Below are 22,223 nucleotides of genomic sequence, written 5' to 3' on the forward strand. Positions count from 1 at the left end.
GGAAAGGAAAGGTGTTAGCTTGCCTATATTATGTATTTTCTTGGTCATTTTCAGGGGTTGGAGAGGTTGGAATCTTGAGGGAGAAAGCTCTATTGTATTATTCATTGTATCTCTGCAATTTTGGCAAAGGAAGAAAGACCAGGGTTTTTCAGTCCTTTTTGGGTTACATGTATTGATGGTGTGCTTCTCTTTGTACTTGTAAGTGTGTTATGTGACATCATCCTCTTTCTTTTTCTTCTGAAATTAGGAAAATGAAGTGTTAAAGTAGAATTCATGATTTCCATGCTCTGCTTTTAAATTTGCTTAATATCAATGTTTTCATCTGTTTAAGGAGAACTAAAGGTGATTGCTTTCTCTCCTTAGCTCCTCACCGGTCATTCCTACCCATTCACTTATTTTAAAGGCATCAATACAGTCTCCTACCTTGCTCCAAAAAATCCCCTGCAAACACTGTGTCCAATCCCCGCACCCAAAATTGCCTTTCCCCGATTTTCCACCAAAATCCAAAAAATCCCAAAACAAACTCTTTTTATCAGTTTACTAGCCTAAAATCAGTGTTTCCTTATTGGTTATCTCACCCTTTGAAGATATTTTCTGAGATAGACCAAAGAGAGCCCTCTCCTGCCCCGTAGGGCTAGCTACGAGGCTAAGTGGTTTGATGTTGCCTTGGAGTTTACCTTTTTCAGCCTGAGGTGAAATTTCAAGCGCTAACAGTCCCTATAACAATAATGATTCCCCCATTACTATTGTCATTGTAGCAATATTGTTATTATTTTTCCCTTATTGTCCCCATTTTGTTATTAGTGTTCCCAATAGAGGGAAATTTTTATTATTGTTGCACCTGTATGTTATTATTGTTATGTTGGCTTTGATTATATTGTGACCCATTAGACTCATATATATAGACAGGAGTTTTATTCATTTGTATCATCTAGGAATGGTTATTTTGTGTAATTTAAAGGAGGTTCCCCCTAGAAGAGGTTGATTTTGAAGTCATTGATCTATCTTTTCTATCTTTTTGTGAGCTAGTTCATAACATTTGGTATCAGATCTTTGGATTCTAGGGTTTCACTGCTCCAAATAGGTCATCATGGCATTTTTGCTATAAATTTTTTTCTACAACATTTCAAAAGAAAAAAAAACTCATTTGACCTAAAATATCTATGATCTTGGGGTCTAAATTTTAGATCTTGTCTCACTATATTTTCAGAGATATGATTTATGAAAGTTAGGGTGTTTGCAGTATCTCGAATTACATCCCAAACATGTGACCTTGGGAAAATCATCATAACTTTTTCATTGAGTATGAAATTGAAATTTCATAAAATGTCATAGAAATACGACAGGTTGTAGGTTTATGTGCATCGTTTTTAGGTCCGAAGGTGGAAACAGTGACCCATGGAACTCCGTACAAGTTCGCTCTACTGAAAAAGTGTATAATCAGGTCATCTTGAGAGATTGGGCATAACTCTTTCTTGGAGAATCCAATTTTGATCAGATTGGTGGAGTTGCAAAAGTACTCAGAGGGTTACCATAGTTCATAATTTAAGACCTTGGAGATCCAAAATTTTAGAGGTATATCAGATTCAATATCAAGTTCCTACAAAGTGAAAAAATGTGTGTAGTTTTTTTTTTTAATTTTGCATAAGTTTGGTTTGAAAAATTAGTTTGAAGGAATTCAAAGGGCATAGTGAAGCATAATTATCATTAATTTATACCCTACAGAAATAAAATGGAAACACCTAGTAAGAAACTTGAAATCTCTAGTATGAATTATGAAGAAGAGGAAGAAATGCAACATGCTATATCAAAATTACGAGACCAAGTAGAACAAAACTGACTCTCGCAAAAAGTAACTGAAGCTAAGATGGATAGTTTAAAGAAAGGCATGGAAGCTAATATGGATGGCATGGAATATAAGATGGATGGTTTAAAGAAAGGCATATAAGCTAATATGAATGACCTGGAAGCTAAGATGGAAGGAAAAATGGAAGATTTGAAGCTAGATTTGACAAAGTTGCTAGAAGAAATGTTTACTAATGGTGAAAGGGTAATAAAGGAAACTCATGATGAGAAAAAAAGAAATGTTATCATGATCTCATAGAATCTAATGTTGGATTGAAGATCCACCATGTTCCAAAGATAGATATGAGTAATTTTGATGCTTAGGATCCCGTAACATGGATACTACAAATGGAGCGACATTTTGATCTCCATAATATACAAAACACACAAAAGGTACACATTGAAACTTTATATCTGGTACCAAATTAGTCTTCATGGTATTGATGGCTTTGCTCTCATAAAAAAATTGTCACTTGGGAAATTTTTACACAAGAAATGATATCACATTATGAGGATACAAAAAGTAATACCCTTTTTAGCCAATTGATAAATAAAAAAAAGGGTTCAATGATGGAGCACATTGAGGACATCCAAAAATTGAATATAAGGGTAAAATATATTCTAGAGGAGCATATGATTGATGTGTTCATAGGGACTTTAAATGATAACATCCAACATGATGTTTGCCTGTGGGAACCTGATTCATTGGAGAAGGAATTTAGGTTGGCAAGAAAAATGGAAAGTAAAATTATGGGAACTAGGAAGCCTACCACTCACAACTATAAAGATGGAAGTTTTGTTGCACGTAGCCTTGCACAACCTACAAGGTTGACAACACAACAATTGGAAGAAAAAAAGAGAAAAAGGGCTTTGTTAATATTATGATAGCAAATGCACTAAAGGTCATAAGTGTGATGAGAAGAAATTATTTTACATAGATTATTAAGAGGAGCAATAAATGTAACAAGAAACATCAAAATAGAGGATATACACTAGGAACAAACACTATAGAAAGAATAAATGAATCTGACCATATCTGTTAGGTCCCTATAATAATAGTGATTACCCCATTACTATTGTAGTTGTATCCCTTATTAATATTGTTGTGCCCCTATTATCCCCATATTGTTATTACTGTGCCCCATAGAATCACTCTGTTGTTATTTTTGTGCCTTTATATTATTATTGTTAGGTTGGCGCTAGGTTATATTGTGACTCCTTAGACTCCTATATATAGAAAGGAGGTTTTGTCATTTGAATCATCAAAGAATCATTCATTTGGTAATGTAAATGAGGTTTCCCCCTCGAAGAGGCTGAATTCTAAGGCGTTGATTTATTTTTTCTATATTTTTGTGAGCTGGTTTCATAGCATTTAGTATCACAACTTTGGATTCTAGGGTTTCACTCCTCCAAATAGGTCATTGTGGCATTTTCACTATAAATTTGTTCTGGGATGTTTCAGAAGAGAAAAAAAAACCCATTTGAGATGAAATAGCACTGAACCTGGGGTCCAAATTTCAGAGCTTTTCGTGCTATATTTGTGGAGATATGATCTGAGGAAGTTCGTCTGTTTGCAGAATCATGAATTAGATTCCAAATAGGTGACCTGGAGAAAATCGTCATAACTTTCTCTCTGAGCATTAGCTTGAAGTTTCGTAAGGTAAAAAAAGAGGACTAACTATAGTTTCATGTATATATTTTTTAGAGCCAAAGGTTGAAACAGGGACACATGGCATGTCATACAATATCGCTCTACTGGACTAGTCTATAATGAGGTCACTGTGGGAGAATTGACATAACTCTTCCTTGGAGAATCCAATTTGGATCAGATTGGTGGAATTGGAAAGAGGACATAGAGGGCTACTGCATATCGTAATTTCATAACTGGATGATATGAAATTACAGAGATACATCAGAGGCAATATCGGGCTCCTACAAAGTGAAAAAAGGGGTGTAGATTTTTTTTTTTAATTTTTGCTTAAGCTAGTTTGAAAATTTATTTTGAAGGAATTCAAAGGGCATAGTATAAAATTATTATCGATAACTGATTCCACGAGTAAAGAAAATGCAAACACGTAGTAAGCAACCTGAAAGCTCTAGCGTGACTCATGAAGAAGAGGAAGAAATGCTACATGATGTATCAAAATTACAAGACCAAGTGCAACAAATGTCACTCCCACAAAAGCTAAAAAAAACTAAGATAAATGGCGTGGAATCTAAGATAAAGGGCATGGAAGTTAAGATGGATGAGTTGAAGATAGATTTGAAGACACATTTGAGGAGAGACATGGCAGATTTGAAGACAGACATGGTAGATTTGAAGACAGATTTGACAAATTTTCTACAAGAAATACTTACTAATGGTGAAAGGGTAGTAAAGGAAACTAATGATGCAAACAAAATAAATGTTAATCATGATTTCATAGACTTTAATGTGGGATCGATGACCCACCATATTCCAAAAATCGATATGAGGAAGTTTGATGGCAAGGATCCCGCAACATGGATATTACAGATGGAGTAATTTTTTGATCTCAATAATGTGCAAAACACACAAAATGTACGTATTGCAAATCTAGATTTGGAACCAAATCAGTTTGTATGGTATCAATGGTTTTTCCCTTGTAAACAAATTATCACTTGGGCAATTTTTACAGAAGAATTGACAACACATTATGAGGATACAAAAAGAAACACTTTTTTTAGCCAATTGATAAGTCTCAAACAAAAGGGTTCAATAATGGAGCACATTGAGGAGTTCCAAAAATTGAACATAAGGGTAAAAAATATTCCAGAGGAGCATAGTATTGATGTGTTCATAGGGACTTTAAAGGATAATATCCAACATGATGTTCGCCTTTGGGAACCTGATTCATTAGAGAAGGCATTCAGGTTAGCAAGAAAAATGGAAAGCAAAATTATGGCAACCAGGAAGCATACCACTCACAACTATAAAGATGGAAGTGTTATTGCCCCTAGTCTTCCACAACCTATAAGTTTGACACAACAACAATTGGAAGAAGAAAGAGAAAAAGGGCTTTGTTACAGTTGTGACAGAAAATGCACTAAAGGTCATAAGTGTGCTGAGAAGAAATTATTCTACATAGATTGTGAAGAGGAAGAAGAAAAGGAGCAAGAAATTTCAAAAGAAGAGGATATACTCCAGGAACAAAGCCTAGATAAAGAAGAAATGAATTTGACCATATCTTGTAATGCATTGTCGGGAATTACCACTCCTCAAACCGTCAAGATAGAAGGACAAATCAAGAAGAAAAAGGTAATAGTGTTGATTGATTCAGGAAGTACCCACAATTTTATTCATTGTAAGGTAGCAAAAGAATTGAATTGCTTCCCATATCTAGCACCAGAGTGTCAAGTGATGGTTGCAAATGGAGGAACAATAAATTGCTCTGGAAAGTGCCATAATATCAAGCTATCCATGGGAGAATATGTATTGACTAGCCCAATGCTTTCCATTCCAATGGGAGGTGCTGATGTTGTACTAGGAGTCCAATGGCTACAATCCTTGGGTACAATAGCTTTTAATTTTGAATAACTTTTCATGAAATTTTCTACGGAAGGAAAGGAAGTTGAATTAAGGGGTATTGTAGGGAAACCAGGAAAGATAATTAGCTCTAACGGTATGACAAAGGTTCTAAAAAAGGAACAAAGAGGTGTAATTTCACAATTATGTTCGCTAGATGTTTTCACATCGAAATCATCTATTTCTCTAGATCTCCAAAAAGTCTTGGACAATCATTCCAAGGTATTTGAGACTCCCAAAGGTCTCCCACCTATTCATGATCATGATCATGCTATTCATCTAATTCCAGGAAATGTTCCTCCAAACATCAGGCCGTAAAAATATCCCTATGCCCAAAAGAGTGTAATTGAATGTATGGTTGCAGAAATGCTAGAGGCTGGTATAATTCAACCTAGTCAAAGTTCTTTCTCTACTCCAGTAGTATTGGTGCACGAGAAGGATGGATCATGGTGCATGTGTCCAAATTATAGGGAGCTCAACAAGCTCACTATTAAAGATAAGTTTCCCATTCCTGTCATTGATGAATTATTGGATGAATTGCATGGATCAATTTACTTCACCAAGTTGGATCTTCTTTCAGGATATCATCAAATCAGAATGAAGACTGAAGAAATTCTGAAAACAACATTTAGAACTCATGAGGGTCATTATGAATTTTTGGTCATGCCTTTTGGCCTTACCGATGCACCTTCTACATTTCAAGGTTTGATGAATTCCATTTTCAAACCCTTCCTTAGAAAATTTGTGTTAGTATTTTTTGATGATATACTAATCTACAACAAGTCTTGGAAGGATCATGTTGAAGATGTTGACAGGGTGCTACAACTATTGGAGGAGAAAAAATTATATGCAAAAAGATCCAAATGTTTCTTTGGAGTACAAGAGGTGGAATATTTGGGTCATATTGTATCTCATGAAGGAGCTAAGGTAGACCTTAGAAAAATTAAAGCCATTAAGGAATGGAAAATCCCCACATCCATAAAGCATCTGCGAGGATTTCTAAGGTTGACAGGGTATTAACGCAAGTTTGTTAAGAATTATGGGAGAATAGAAGCACCTCTAACAACATTATTAAACAAAGATGCATTTTCATGGACTCCAGAAGCAACAAAGGCCTTTGAACATCTTAAAGAGGCAATGTGCCAAGCACCGGTCCTAGCTACACCGGACTTCACAAAAACCTTTATTGTGGAATGTGATGCCTTAGGAAATGGAATTGTTGCTGTTTTAATGCAAGATGAAAGACCCATTTCTTTTGAAAGTCGTACAATCAAGGGAAAGTTTTACACAAAGCTATTTATGAGAAGGAAATGTTGGCAATACTACATGCACTTAAGAAATGGCGACCCTACCTAATGGGAAGACACTTCAAGGTAAAAACGGATCATGATAGCCTTAAATAATTTTTAGAACAAAGATCCTTTGAAGAGCAACAAAAGTGGGTCACAAAGATGTTGGGTTATGACTTTGAAATCATCTACAAAAAAGGGAAGCAAAATGTGGTGGCAGATGCACTCTCAAGAAAGGATGAGGATGTGGAAGCATTGTTGTGCACCATTTCTATTATCCAACCAGATTGGATAAACGAAGCAAGGGAGGAATGGAAGAATGATGAATGTGTGGGAACTTATTCAAAAGTTATAACAAGATTCGAGTACATCTGATACATTTAGCTAGCAAAATGATTCGTTATGGTAGATCGCTTATACCTCTATAAGAATTTCCAACTCAAAAAAAAGATTCTTATGGAATTGCACACTTCCCCCTTAGGAGGGCACTGAGGAATTTTAAAAACTTACCATAGGGTTAAGAATTAATTTTTTTGGGATGGCCTTAAATTGGATATTCAAAAGTTTGTGGCAGAATTTTTGGTTTGCCAACAAAATAAAGTGGAAACAATTAAGACCTCGGGTCTATTACAACCTTTATCCATTCCAGGCCAATGTTGGGAGGAGGTTTCAATGGATTTTATCATAGGTTTACCCAAGTCTGAGGGAAAAAGTGTCATCATGGTGGTAGTTGACAGACTTACCAAGTATGCACATTTTTGTGCATTATCACATCCATTTAAAGCCAGTACAATTTCTACTGCATTTATGGAAACAATTCAAATGCTACATGGAAACCCAAAGATTATTGTAAGTGACAGAGATCCCATTTTCATTGGAAATTTTTGGACATAATTATTTTCCTGTCTCGGTACTCAGTTAGCTCATAGCTCATCTTATCATCCTCAATCTGATGGGCAAACTGAGATAGTAAACAAATGTTTGGAAGGATATCTTCGTTGCTTTGTATCTGATAAATAGACATAATGGGTCAAATGGTTGCCTCTGGCTAAATGGTGGCATAACACTTCCTTCCATACAGCAACAAAAATGACCCCATTTATGGCACTTTATGGGTATCAGCCACCATCCATCACATCATATTTAAGAGAAAATTCTAAGGTTCAAGTAGTGGAACATCACATCGAGCATCAACAACAAGTCCTCCAACTCTTAAAGGATAACCTCATGTTGGCACAGAATAGAATGAAACAACAGGCAAATCAACATCGCAACAAAAGAAGTTTTGATGTAGGTGATTGGGTATTCCCATGGCTACAACCATATAAACAAATGTCCCCCAAGCAAGCTAAGAAGGATAATAAATTATCACCAAAGTATTATGGTCCGTACAAGGTGTTTTTAAAACAAAATATTGGTACTATGGCATACAAATTAGAGCTTCCTGCAGCTTCTCAAGTGCACCCATTTTTCCATGTTTCATGTTTAAGGAAGGTTATAGGCGACAAGCTCCTATTTCAAACAATATTTCCAAAACTTGACGAGGAAGGAAAAATTATATTGGAACCGGAAGCAGTCACAGAAACAAGAACTCGACAACTACGAAATCGATCAATTTCAGAGTATCTCATCAAGTGGAAGAACTTATCTGCTGAAGATTCCACATGGGAGGATGAGAATTTCATACAGAAGCATCTAGAACTACTCAAGCATTGAGGACAACACTTTTTTGAAGAAGAGGGGCATGTTAGGTCCCTATAATACTAGTGATTACCCCATTACTATTGCAGTTGTATCCCTTATTAATATTTTTGTGCCCCTATTGTCCACATATTGTTACTACTGTGCCCCATAGAATCCCTCTATTGTTATTTTTGTGCCTTTATATTATTATTGTTAGGTCGACTGGGTTATATTGTGACTCCTTAGACTCCTATATATAGAAAGGAGGTTTTGTCATTTGAATCATCAAACAATCATTCATTTGTGTAATGTAAAGGAGGTTGCCCCCTCAAAGAGGTTGAATTCTAAGGCATTGATGTATCTTTTCTATCTTTTTGTGAGCTGGTTTCATAACAATATCTTATAATGCATTGGTTGTAATTACCACTCCTCAAACTATCAAGATAGAAGGGCATATCAAGAAGAAAAAGGTAATAGTATTGATTGATTCAGGAAGTACCCATAATTTTATTCATTGTAAGATAGCCAAGGAATTGAATTGTTTCCTATTCCTATCACTAGAGTGTCAAGTGATCGTGGCAAGTGGAGGAAGCATAAATTGCTCTAGAAAGTGTCATAATATCAAGCTATCTGGGAGAATATGTATTGAATAGCCCAATTCTTTCCATACCAATGGGTGGTATTGCTGTTGTACTAGGAGTCCAATGGCTACAATCCTAGGGTACAATTGCTTTTAATTTTTAAGAAAATTTCGTGAAATTTTATTTGGAAGGAAAGGAAGTTGAATTAAGGGGTATCGTAGGTAAATCGGGAAAGATAATCTGCTGTAACGGAATGAAAAATCTTCTAAAGAAATAAAAACTAGGCGTAATTACACAATTATGTTCACTAGAGGTTCCCACATAGAAATCATCTATTTCTCCAAATCTCCAAAATGTATTGGACAATCATTCTAAGGTATTTGAGACTCCCAAAGGCCTCCAACCTATTTTTGATCATGATCATGCTATTCATTTGATTCCAGGAAGTGTTCCTCCAAACATTAGGCCTTACAGCTATCCCTATACCAAAAAGAGTGAAATTGAACATATGGTTGCAGAAATGCTATAAGCTGGTTTATTCAACCTAGTCAAAGTTTTTTCTCTGCTCCAGTAGTATTGGTGCACAAGAAGGATGGATCGTGGCACATGTACCTGGATTATAGGGAGCTCAACAAACTCACTATTAAAGATAAATTTCCCATTCTCGTCATTGATGAATTATTTGATGAATTGCATGGATCAATTTACTTCACCAAGTTGGATCTTCGTTCAGGATATCATAAAATCTGAATGAAGACTGAAGACATTTCGAAAACAACATTTAGAATTCATGAGGGTCATTATGAATTTTTGGTCATGACTTTTGGTAGTAGCCATGCACCTTCTACATTTCAAGGTTTGATGAATTCCATTTTCAAACCGTTCCTTAGAAAATTTGTTTTAGTATTTTTTGATGATATACTAATCTACAACAAGTCTTGGAAGGATCATGTTCAACATGTTGATAGGGTGCTCAAACTATTGGAGGAGAAACAATTATATTGAAAAATATCCAAATGCTTCTTTGGAGTTCAAGAGGTGGAATATGTAGGTCATATTGTATGCCATGAAGGTGTCAAGGTAGACCCTAGAAAAATTAAAGTCATTATCTAATGAAAAATCCACACATCCATAAAGCATCTATGAGGATTTCCTGGGTTGACATGGTATTATCGTAAGTTTTCTAAGAATTATGGGAGAATAGTAGCACACCTAACAACATTATTGAAGAGAGATGCATTTTCATGGACTTTGGAAGCAATAAAGGTCGGATTAGGAAGGAATTTTTTTGGGATGTCCTTAAATTGGGTATACAAAAGTTTATGGTAGAATGTTAGGTTTTCCAAGGAAATAAAGTTGAAACAATTAAGACTCCAGGTCTATTACAACCTTTATCCATTCCAAGCCAACATTTAGAGGAGGTTTCAATGGATTTTATCACAGGTTTATTCAAGTCTGAAGGAAAGAGTTTCATCATGGTGTTTTTTGACAAACTTACCAAGTATGCACACTTTTGTGCATTATCTCATCCATTTAAATCCAGTACAATTAATATTGCATTTATGGAAGAAATTCAAAAGCTACATGGAAACCCAAAGATTATTGTAAGCAAGAGAGATCCCATTTTCACTGGAAAATTTTGGACATAATTATTTTCTTTTTTCGGTACTGAGTTAGCTCATATCTCATCTTATCATCTTCAATCTGATGGTAAAATTGAGATAGTAAACACATGTTTGGACGGATAGCTTTTTTGCTTTGTCTTTGATAAATAGACACAATGGGTCAAATGGTTGCCTTTAGCTGAATGGTGGTATAATACTTCCTTGTTTACTGCACCAAAAATGACCCCATTTGTGGCAATTTATGGATATCATCATCCACCATCCATCACATCATATTTAAGAGAAAGTTCTAAGGTTCAAGTAGTGGAAATTCACATCGAGCATCAACAACAAGTTCTCCAACTCTTAAAGGTTAACCTCACTCTGGTAGATAATAGAATGAAAAAACATGCAGATCAACATTGCAGCGAAAGAAGTTTTGATTTAGGTGACTGGGCATTCTTACGAATACAACCATATAAAGAAATTTGACTCAAGGAAGCTAAGAAGAATAATAAATTATCACCAAAGTGTTATGGTCCATACACGGTGTTGCAAAATATTGGTACTATGGCATAAAAATTAGAGCTTCCTGCAGCTTCTCGAGTGCACCCAGTATTCCATGTTTCATGTTTAAATAAGTTTATAGGTGACAAGATCCTAGTTCAAACAATATTGCTAGAACTTGATGAGGAAGAAAAAATCATATTAGTACCTAAATCAGTCACAGAAACAAGAACTTGATAGTTATGAAATCGATCAATTTCAGAGTATCTCATCAAGTGTAAGAAATTACCCGTTGAAGATTCCACATGCAAGGATGATGATTTTGTACAGAAGCATCCAAAACTACTCAAGCATTGAGGACAATAATTTTTTGAAGGATACAGGCATGTTAGGTCCCTATGGTACTAGTGATTCCCCCATTGCTATTGTCATTGTAGTCCTTATTTTCATTATTGTGCCCGTATTATCCCCATATTGTTATTAGTGTGCCCCATAGAAGCCCACTATTATTATTATTGTACCCTTATATTATAATTTTTATGTCGACTTTTATTATATTGTGACCCCTTAGACTCCTATAAATAGAACAAAGGTATAGTCATTTGTATCATCCAGGAATTGTTCATTTTTGTAATGTAAAGGAGCTTTCCCCCTCGAAGAGGTTGATTTTGAAGACATTGATCTATCTTTTCTATATTTTGTGGCTGGTTCATAACATAGTCAGTGGTATGTTCAAACTAAAATGGAGTGGATGGACCAAAAGAATCATTAAAATTGAAGTAAAAAAAAATTGGATTAGAGTACTTAGTTCCAGGTCTTTAAAATGAGGAAGCCACAGCCTCTTATTTTTTAATGCCATTATGTAGTAGGATTGTGATTAGAGGTAACTTATTTTGATTGTTTAGGGGGTATTGATGTAGTATTTTTAAACGTTTTATGAGGAGAATATGGAGGTTTTTTTAGGATTTTAAATAGGGGGTAAGGAGGCTTATTTAACCGACTTTGAAGATCCATTCTACTTGTCCTTCTAAATTTCTTTGGATTTGCCCCAAAATAATCAAATTAAAAAAACACTATCATCGTTATCATTATTATCCTTAAGCTTGGTTTCCCTTTCATTTTCAACGTCCTCAAGTGTTTTTGTGATAGACCTCTTAGGTGCTTTCCTTGGGAATCCTTGGGGTTGAGTGCCAAATTTGTTTCTAGCAAGGAAATCTTCCCAAGCATCCACCCTCATTTAGATATCTTCCAGAATTAGTATTGTTATCAAATCATGGTGGTAAATACAAAAAATAATGTTCTTAGGATTGTATTGGACCCTTTTTCCATATGACCTAGACTTTTATAGAGATATAAAAGGAAATTTTAAATTTTGCTGGAATCAAAATGGAGGAGAAATATAATATAGTAAAGGAAGGATATGGCATATATACCTTCATACATAATGTATTTTAATGGGGTGAATAATATATTTATCCACTTGTTCAAAATCCATGCTCTCTGTAAACATTTCTCCAATCTAGATTCAAGTCTGTAAAGCACAAGAACCTTGTACATACTCTTTTTCCTACCTATCTATACTTAAGCTAATGATCCCTTATTTGATGGATTATAGTTTATTCAACCATGAAAGCCTCCAAGAATACCATCATAAGGTTTCCAATTCTATGATTTGACCATCAAAACCCTATGCAAATTCCTCCATTCCAACATTATCAAACCAAAAGGCATTGCAGAGGAAGAAAAGCCACCCTATATCCTTTAATATGGAATTTTTGTTTCATACTCACGATATCTCTCTAGTGATTTAAATGGAAATGATTCTTTCCTGATGGCTCCCGATTTACACATATCATTACAATTGAGTGATTTCTAGGGTACTATGTTTTTTGGTAGTTCTACTTCAAGTCAAGAAATTAGAAGCAAGGAGATAAATCTGAGTCAAATAACTCATTCCAAGGTGTAGTGATTGGAAAAATTAGGGAGTCATGGTGTTAAATGATCATACACGAATAACGTGTCAGGTTATAAAAAATAATGTGTTAGGTTATAAGGAAGATCACATATAAGATTAGGAACAAGACCTTTTTTATTATTGCTTACATGTTTTAACATGTCAAAATAAATTAAATAAGTTGCTCATCTTGATATTTTACCTTACGCATTGAAATTAATTGCAAGGAAAATTTCAAATAAATTTTAAAACTTGTATACATATAAAATATTGAGGTTGTCAATCATTGAAACATTGAGGTTATCAATAACTAAAATGTTGTTACAAGTATTGTTATCACACTACAAAAGACCAGTTACTTAGTTAAATTTTGGTACCAAAATAAACCATTTTTTATGAAGACTAAAGAAATTAATGAGAGAAAGCACCTGAAGACATCGGATACATTCAAACCCTTGTCTCAACATAATATTATGCTAAATAAGTCCCAACTTGAAAAACAATTTGAAAATGACATGCTATAGGTCATCCTATAACCATTCTAATGTTCCTGTAATCATTGGTCACATGATTATGTGACGCTTATAGGAAAGCCTATAGTTTTATGAAAATACTATTGAAACTTCATATAATGTTTCTTGAGATCAATCACCAAAAACCTACTTTTATGAAGGCTACAAAACACTATAAATTATTTTAGAGAATTGAAAACTAGATACTGAGAATCAACATTTTAAAGTCAAATTTTTAAAAGATCAAACCATGTATATTTATTGTTCCTTTCAAATAAAAAAACACAAGTGCTAATTGTTGATGCTGAAATTTTTATTTGATTTTGATAAATTTCGAAGAAAAATATGTTAAAGAAAGTATTCATCCATGAAATTAACAACAACCGAGGTTTTGCTAACTATGGTGACAAGATCACAAAAAGTAGCTCTCTCAAGCTCTATAATGAGGAGGTTTTTCATGAACTTGGTTCATCATTGACTCAATGTTGTTGCTAGAGAAATCAAGTACTAAAAAACTCTCAGTTTTTGAAAGAAACCTATTCTCTTGTTACAATTAGTGAGCTCACTTTTATGATAATTTTTTTGGGGAATAATTGCACATCATTTATTAGTTTTTCAATCAAAATTTCTATCTAATTAGACGAGATGTTGGTTATCAAAATTAGACCCTTATTTTTATCTTGTTATATTTTTGTATTTTTTTTTCTCATTTTATGTTCACATTTACGATTATTTAAAGGAAAATGGTATATCAAGAAGTAATTACAACACTTTTAGAGTCCTATCTACCCACTATCACCATCTTGAACTATTTTGAGACATGTTGAATAAACTCTTCTCAACTAAGAGGCTTTTGATACACCTTCAATTTATTTCCATTAAAACAAGAAAGGGGATTCCTTCACCATCATTTATTTTGATTCTAAATAAATCATTTTGAAAGACTTGATCAATTCATACATGCCTAAATAATGTGTGCTGAAATTCCATTTAATATTTAAATGTTGAGTTAGAAAGGATAACCTAGTCACCTTGTTTTAATTTCTTTTTCTGAATGAATCTATAATGCAACATACTCCTCTCATGTTGGATGAGAGTAGTTTTCTCAATATTTTCATTGTACGTCTCCATTAGAGAGAAATTTTGAGGTATAAACTCGGTTGCGTAAGGAATTCTATAAAATAATAGTGACAATAATAAAATAAGATTACATTACATCATCAAATTTTAGAGGGGAGAAACTACCTTTTCAACTTGTACTTTTAACTTATCTCCCTATGATTTTACTCAAATTTCAAGCAAGAGCACTTGTACCCATGTTTCTTACTTTCAATGGACCCTGCTCCTAAAGGTATTCACTAAAGGTCGACCCTAATGACTATAACAGTAATGGTCTTCACCTAGAACTCTATTGGAACAATAACGTTTCTTTTCAATACACCTTCTCATGCAATGTAAATCCAATTGAACCCCTCCATGTGGTTTTGAAGACCCACGGTGCCTTGGGAAGCCAATTCGCCTAATAATTATGATGTATTTGTATCATCTTGGTCATGATCATTTCAAGAATCTTCCTGGTTGAAGCCACCTACCTATTGGCTTGTAGATGGTATAAGGAAGACCTTTGATTCTTGATCCTGTATCATTGAGTGATGATTTCCACAACTTTTGTTGTGAACCTCTTTTCCTAATCTGTCACAATCTCACTTAGGTCACCAAAATGGGTAAAAATGTCCCATAAGAGAGTAGCCCAAAAATATCCTTAACAAAGAACTTTATATATTACTTTTTTTCAGTGAATCTTCCTCCACATGGTTCATTGTGGCATAATTTTAAGATGGCAAACACATTTTCCTCACATGGAATTTTTGATGATCATGTCAACTTTTGTGTGGAAGATATCTCCTCCAATTCAATAATAGGAGGCACTAAGTCTAATGATTCTTTATTTATCTTGGGGTTAGAGATATTGTGGTAATTTCCTTGTAGCCAAGTAATTTTCTATATTTGCAAACCAACGAGTGTTAGTAAACATAAAAACCAAAAGTTCATCTGGAAAATCATCATCTAAGGGATCTTCTAATCCTTCATTATGGATATTAGAAAGAAAATCCACTATGAGATTAGCCTTTCTAGGGATATCTAAAATAGCAATATTAAACACTTGTAACAAAAAAATACACCAAGTGATTATATCACTAGTTATATGACTTTTCATTAAATATCTTATGGTAGAATGGGAATTATGAATGAAAAACTCATATCCAATGATATAATGTTTAAACCTATTGATTACATGCATGATTGTCAAAATTATTTTTCCATGAATGTATCGATGATTTTAGTATGTGTTAGATTCTTTCTACTAAAATAAATGGCATAAGAAAAGCAGTTCCCTTTTTATCCTAAGACTACTCTAACTGTCTTATATAATCCATCCATCAACATGTTAAAGGGACGAAATCAACAAGGTTCCTTCAACATGGGATCCATGGTAATTTTTTCATTTATCCCTTTCAAAGCATCTTGACAATATTTATTCCAAGGAAATTTAACATCCTTAGTAAGAAATTTAAACAAAGGAGCATCTATTTTTGTAAAGTCATCTATGAATCGGCTATAAAATCTAACATGACATAAAAATATTCTTACCTCCATATGATACCATTGAACAAGAATCTTAATAATAAATTTGATCTTGGTTGGATCAATCTATATCCTTGCATGAGATATAAGATGTCTAAGAATAATTCCTAAAGTCTACATCATTTGATACTTAACATCATTCAAAGCAAAGTTATTTTCTTGAAACCTAATCACTAACTTCCCTATACTTTAGTGCTTCATAAAAAGTGATACCACACATAGAAAATCATCCACATAAATCTCAACACAATCATGAATAATATCACAAAATATGGCTGATACTACTCTCAATAAACTATCCGGAGATTTGCACAACCCGAAGCATAGCATTCAGTAAGAAAATTTTACCTAGGGGCATGTAAAGGTAGTCTTATCCCAATCTTCACGAGCTATATAGATTTGGTTATAACCATTGAAGCCATCAAGAAACAATAATGAATTATTACTCGGTAATGTATCCAAAACTTGAGGTAATTCAATTTGACTTAAAGGGTTACATCCATATTCAAGGTCTTGATTATGAGAAAGGCCACTTTAAATGTAATTATTTCTATGACTATGGTCACTTTGTGAAAAATACCAAAGTAATAATCACACTACAAGTTCTAGACTCATACACAACATGATTCTTCCACAAGTATGGTTGGCCTAATAGAACGTATAGGCTCCAATGGCGTAAGTTAGAATGTCAACTTTTGAGGATCGTAACTTTGGAATACAAACTTCCTTTTGTGGGCATGATATATCGATTAAGAGGTATATGTGGGGAGTTTATTTTTCCAATACCGATGGTAGTCTATGATTTTCATTAGCCTAATTCCCCAAAAATTGTCATCTAGGGCCTCAAAATTGCTCTAAAAATTTAAGGCCTAAAAACTATCAAAATAGAAAACTTCACCCTGAGTCTATGGAATAGGTTCACCTTGGTTTTTTTATGGACATGTACCCACCATTTGTGATTTTACTCCTTTAACATCCTCATAACATACATGTAAGCATATCATGGGAAACATACTCAAATTTAGAGATATATGATTAGGTTTATATCATTGCATTGAGATAAGTGAGTTGAAAACGATAATTTATATTATTGAGTTGTGTCATGTTTATTTGTTTGTATAATTCTTATAAATGGAAATAATAGAAACTTGTTTTTGTATGGTAAAGAACAAAAAAAACTATTTATCTGTGAAATAAAGTATATGATATTTAAATAAAGTAACATGGATAAAGAATGACTTTGAATATTTTAAGTGGAGGATTTTTTTGTCTTGTTGTCGAGTTATATTTCGATATTTAATACATCTTGGGTGAAGATAACTTTACACTAAATATTTTTATAATGGATGGGAGTGCATCACGATCATATGTAAATATAACATTGTCATAGGGACTAGATATCTAACCATTGGGAAAATCATGAATGGGTTTGTGTTCTATACTATGGTAAGGGTTATTATAATTTTATCTTTTATGAAAAGGAATATATGGATGTCATATTTAGATTAAATGCTATTTTAATGGGCTCAAGATATGCTTTTGACCTAATGTACTCTATATTTCAATCCCAACAATATTTTTTATGTGCATGTATGGATTAGATTGCCAAATATTCCCCTATTTTACGCTGATGGTATTTCTAGATTTATTGGAGACAAATTGGTCTAATATATTTCTTCTTCATTGTTGGACACTTTATCCTCAATGGGTTAGTGTGGAAGCTTAATGGACAAAAGGAGTCCAAGAGACCTTGCGATGTGAAACCCAATGGTCACAACAATGTACTATAAATATATATCTCATGTTAATAAAAAATGTATAACATGTTTTATATTTCATATCTCTCTTGCTGTCCATGTGTGTTTAAAGAGGCATATCCTAACATATCTTCTGTGCAGTCATTGAAACCCAACGAAGGATTCACCTCAACATCCTCAAAAATTTAGGAATGGAATATTACGGGACTAAGAAGGCAAGGTATGAACAACCAGAAGATGAGATGTCACTGCAACAACCACACATAACTTCTGCTGGGAGCTCACACTTTCTCCCATCTGAGGAGGTCGGGGAGTCTCTCAATGAAAACCGACCTCATTCTCAAGAAGAAGAAGAGGATGAAGCGACGACAGAGAGAGTTTCGTCATCCATGGATTATTTCCAGAACCTGCGAAGGCGAGAGTGGTGCGATCACAAAGACAATAGAAAGATTCCAAATATTTTTCGGGAGTATCATTTACGAGCATTTGACTTTGAATTTGGCATGGAAATTACCAATTTTCTCGTAGTCCGCGACATATTATTTGTAATTTATGTGTACGACTATATTGTTCCAGTGCGACTCTATGGAGAAATGTCGCAAATTACTGACAAGCATGGGTCGCCCATCACAATACAGTTTGATAGTATTGATAGTATTGACTCGATGTGGTATAATTGTCACAATAATTCATTGATAGTCGAAGGGACGACTATCAATGACAACGATCAAGACATGTCAATAATTGTAAGCTTAGACGTTGCATCTATAGGAGCAGGAAAATATCTAGAAGAAAGAGATCTAATACAAGATTGTGATTTTGATTTTCCAAATTGCAGAGGCATGATTTATGATAAGAATGAGAGGGTATTCAAATTTTTTGAATTGAAAGAGTACACGGAATTGTTCAGAATTCCGGATTCAACTGACAAAAACTTGAGATCAAACTGCAGGTTTGGAAGTCCAGGAAATACGGACATGTTAATAATGATTGAAAATAAGAACGAAGATGAGAGGACGGAAGTTTTATTGAGAATTTCCATACCTGTCACTCCACAACGCAGGATTGAGTTCTTGCACTTATGTGGCCCTGATAGAATATTTGTTCACCAATGGCGTTTAGAGATGCAGGTCATGGATATATCTTCTGAAATTTGTAAAATAATAAAATCAACTGATATTCTTCTTGCTCGCCCACCTCTCTACTTAGCCAAAAGAAGTGGCGTATTGTGTTTATGTTTGTGATTTACAAGGTGAGATTGTCGTCACATTTGAGGACCATAGCGTTTTTGACTCCTACTATGGCAAAGGTTCGTACGTTACCACCGAAGAGGACATTTTGATCTCTGCTTGCGGTGTTGGCGAACATGCCGACTCCATCAATATTAGTAGCATTGTTACAGGAAAAAGGTTGGGAAAGATTACAACTCATGATCCAAATAGTGTTTCTGCGTTGAGAGAATTGGCATTCGAAGATATGCAAACCAATGCATTCGTATACGATGAAAGGACTCATGATATTATATCAGGAGATACTAACGGAATTATTTATGTATGGTCGAATAAATTGTGTCGTGACGTGCCATTATCGATATCAGAGGATGACGAGAGTGAAGGAGGAGACATGGAGGCCGGACAATAGGCAGCCGCTCGACCTAAATTAGTGTCTAGCAATTCGAACTTCTATCTATCTGTGTAACGAAGAATTCACTGTTTTTCATAATTAATTATGAAGTACGTTTACTTTTATTATGATTATGGCTTTAAAATTTTAATTTCATTAATAATAATACTCGCTTATAAAATTAAATTTAAATGGTATATATTATAAAATTAAATTTAAATTATATATATGATTTTATCAAGTAAATTATGTTTTTTTTCAATAAGTGATATAGATAAATTTAGTTAAAAATTATTATAAAATTGATAGTTATGGCCTTTAGCTTACCTTACTCAAATAACTTTATAATTCTAATGAAACAAAACAATAAATAGAAATTTCAATGACTTATGATATACCTTAGTTAGAGGATTTGTCACTTTTTTTTTTTTTTTTCCTTACGGATTTGTGATGTTCTGTGATTCCAATATCTACAAATTGTGATGTTTTGTGATTTGAATTTGTGATGTTCTGTGATTCCAATAGCTACAAATTGTGATGTTTTGTGATTTGAATAGAGATGCAGCTTAGAGTATTTGAGGTTTTATATTTTTAATTTTATTTAAATGTATTAAATATTATATAATAATTTTCAAAAATTTGTTATTATAATTTAATTATATAAATATATAATTAAATTATAAGATATTTATTAAAGAAATTTATTTTAAACAGTTTTACAAAGTATTATAAGGATTCCCAAATATATTATATATTAGAATTTATTTATTGTGAATATGGATTTAAAATTTTAATTTAATTAATAATTAAATGAGTTTTGATTTTATGATATGTGGTAATCCAAATTCAAGTTTATTTGCACAGTTTTTTCAACATTTTTATTATTTAATATATTTTAAATTGGTGTAAAGGTAAGATGTCATTACAATGAAAAGTTATGTTTTTTCTTGTCAATTCTTTTTATTTTTTGTAGGTGGTAAAAGTAATTATAGTTGTGTTTTTCAATAATAATATATATAATAATTATTAGTTGCGAGTGGTTAACTATTAATTTTTTATTATTCAAGAAAAGCCATTATATTTAAAATACTCTATTTATAATTGTTAAATAAAATTTGACCATTATCAAATACATTATATTTTGAATTATTAACTTTTTTCTTAAATTTATAAAATTATATTTTTAATCAACAAATACTTTTAAAATCATATTCTAAAATATATTTATAAAAAATAATAGATATAACAAATAATATTAAAATATTAAAATTTTATTGTAAAAATATTTAAAAGTTTGGGAAAATCTTATTAAATTTAATTGTATATTCCAATAATTTATATTAAATTCGTAAAATAACTATCTACCTTTAGTTATAAAAAATTGCTAAAACGTATTTCCTACCTCATAGAATATTGTTATCATATAAAAACAAAATCTATTTTATCCTAAATTTTAAAATAAAATATAATTGTATTATAAATGTATTATACATATTTAAGTTTTAATTTAAGATATCCCTTAAACTATTCAATAGCAATCTCAATATGAATATCTCATAAATTTAATGAAGCATAATTTGTTCAATCCTCCAAGATTCTACACTATTTGAAAAAAAACATCCATCTCTACTTGAACCTAAAATTCCCTTTCTAACTATGGGAATATAATGTGACTTCTTCATAAATTTTTCCACTTTTAATTTTACACATTCATTATCATTTATTTCACTAATAAAAATAATACTAATACATATGCAATAATTAATAAAACATCTTTTATAAATGTTATATAACTAGGGCAACCATATAAATTTCATTTATCAACAAATTTATTTCTCTTTTTGAAGGGACAAGGAACTCATGTCTTTAAACCTTCTTTGCATTTAATATCCATTTTGTGAGCATTCTTTAGGTGTCATAGGTTTATGGATATTCTAGAGTTCTCATGGAAGCTCAAAAAGACCACATGTCCTCGAGTTGGAGTCCACTATTACACCTTATATTCTGTGAAATGTACCCAACATATTTTTACTAAATGTGACGGCCATGGTGAGCTAAAAGTGTAATGATTGATGAATTGTATTTTGTCATGACATGATTGATATAAAATTATTGATCTTTCTAGTAGTCCAAATCCTTTGGGTGGTCAGTAATGGTCCATCCTTCTAGTCTTCATTTTAGGGCGTTTAGTTTTATTTCTACATCTAACTACCCCTTTATGGTAGTATGGCTCCATACAATTGGTTATTTTTCTTCCATAGGTATTTGTGGGATAGGTATTTAGGCTTGAGATGGATATAGAAGAAAACATGATCTAGAGATCCCACATTTAATCACTTAATTTATATACTATGCAAATGTGTTTTTCTAATGATAAATATAAATATTGACATACCTATAGTTTAGCACTCCTATTTTGTACCCCACATGCACCCCTTACCATATGTATGTACCACACTTTGGTGAGGAACTATTGAATATGAAGTTACTCTCATTCATGTTCAATGGGTGTTCCTTCCAATCCCATAACAGTAACTCTCTACCAAGTGGTTTAGCGAATAAAAAGGGCTTTCAACTAAGTAGATTTGTAAAAAGGGTAGATACATTTCCTTCTCTTCACTTTGGGGTTTCCTTCTTCAATAAAGAAGAATATTAATGATCTCAAGAAAAAAAAATTG

At 33.0% G+C, this 22,223-nt stretch overlaps 1 protein-coding gene across 1 annotated transcript; it reads left to right on the top strand.

Moving 5' to 3' along the window:
* The first annotated feature begins 18,113 nt into the window (after positions 1-18,113).
* Positions 18,114-19,563, top strand: LOC149187821 (uncharacterized). Its single transcript, XM_089409775.1, has 2 exons — positions 18,114-19,077; positions 19,175-19,563. The coding sequence occupies exons 1-2, from the start codon at positions 18,114-18,116 to the stop codon at positions 19,561-19,563; spliced, it is 1,353 nt and encodes a 450-aa protein (XP_089265901.1).
* Positions 19,564-22,223: the final 2,660 nt, after the last annotated feature.

Source organism: Pinus tabuliformis, chromosome 3_1 (assembly GCF_031772625.1).
Source record: "Pinus tabuliformis cultivar Carrire ecotype Pingquan chromosome 3_1, CPIR1, whole genome shotgun sequence".
In the NCBI taxonomy this organism is placed as follows: Eukaryota; Viridiplantae; Streptophyta; class Pinopsida; order Pinales; family Pinaceae; genus Pinus; species Pinus tabuliformis.

Coding starts and splice junctions, on each gene's coding strand:
- LOC149187821 (XM_089409775.1), top strand. CDS start 18,114: ATGGAATATTACGGGACTAAGAAGGCAAGGTATGAACAACCAGAAGAT. Junction 19,078..19,174: donor GGATATATCTTCTGAAATTT/GTAAAATAATAA, acceptor GTGATTTACAAG/GTGAGATTGTCGTCACATTT.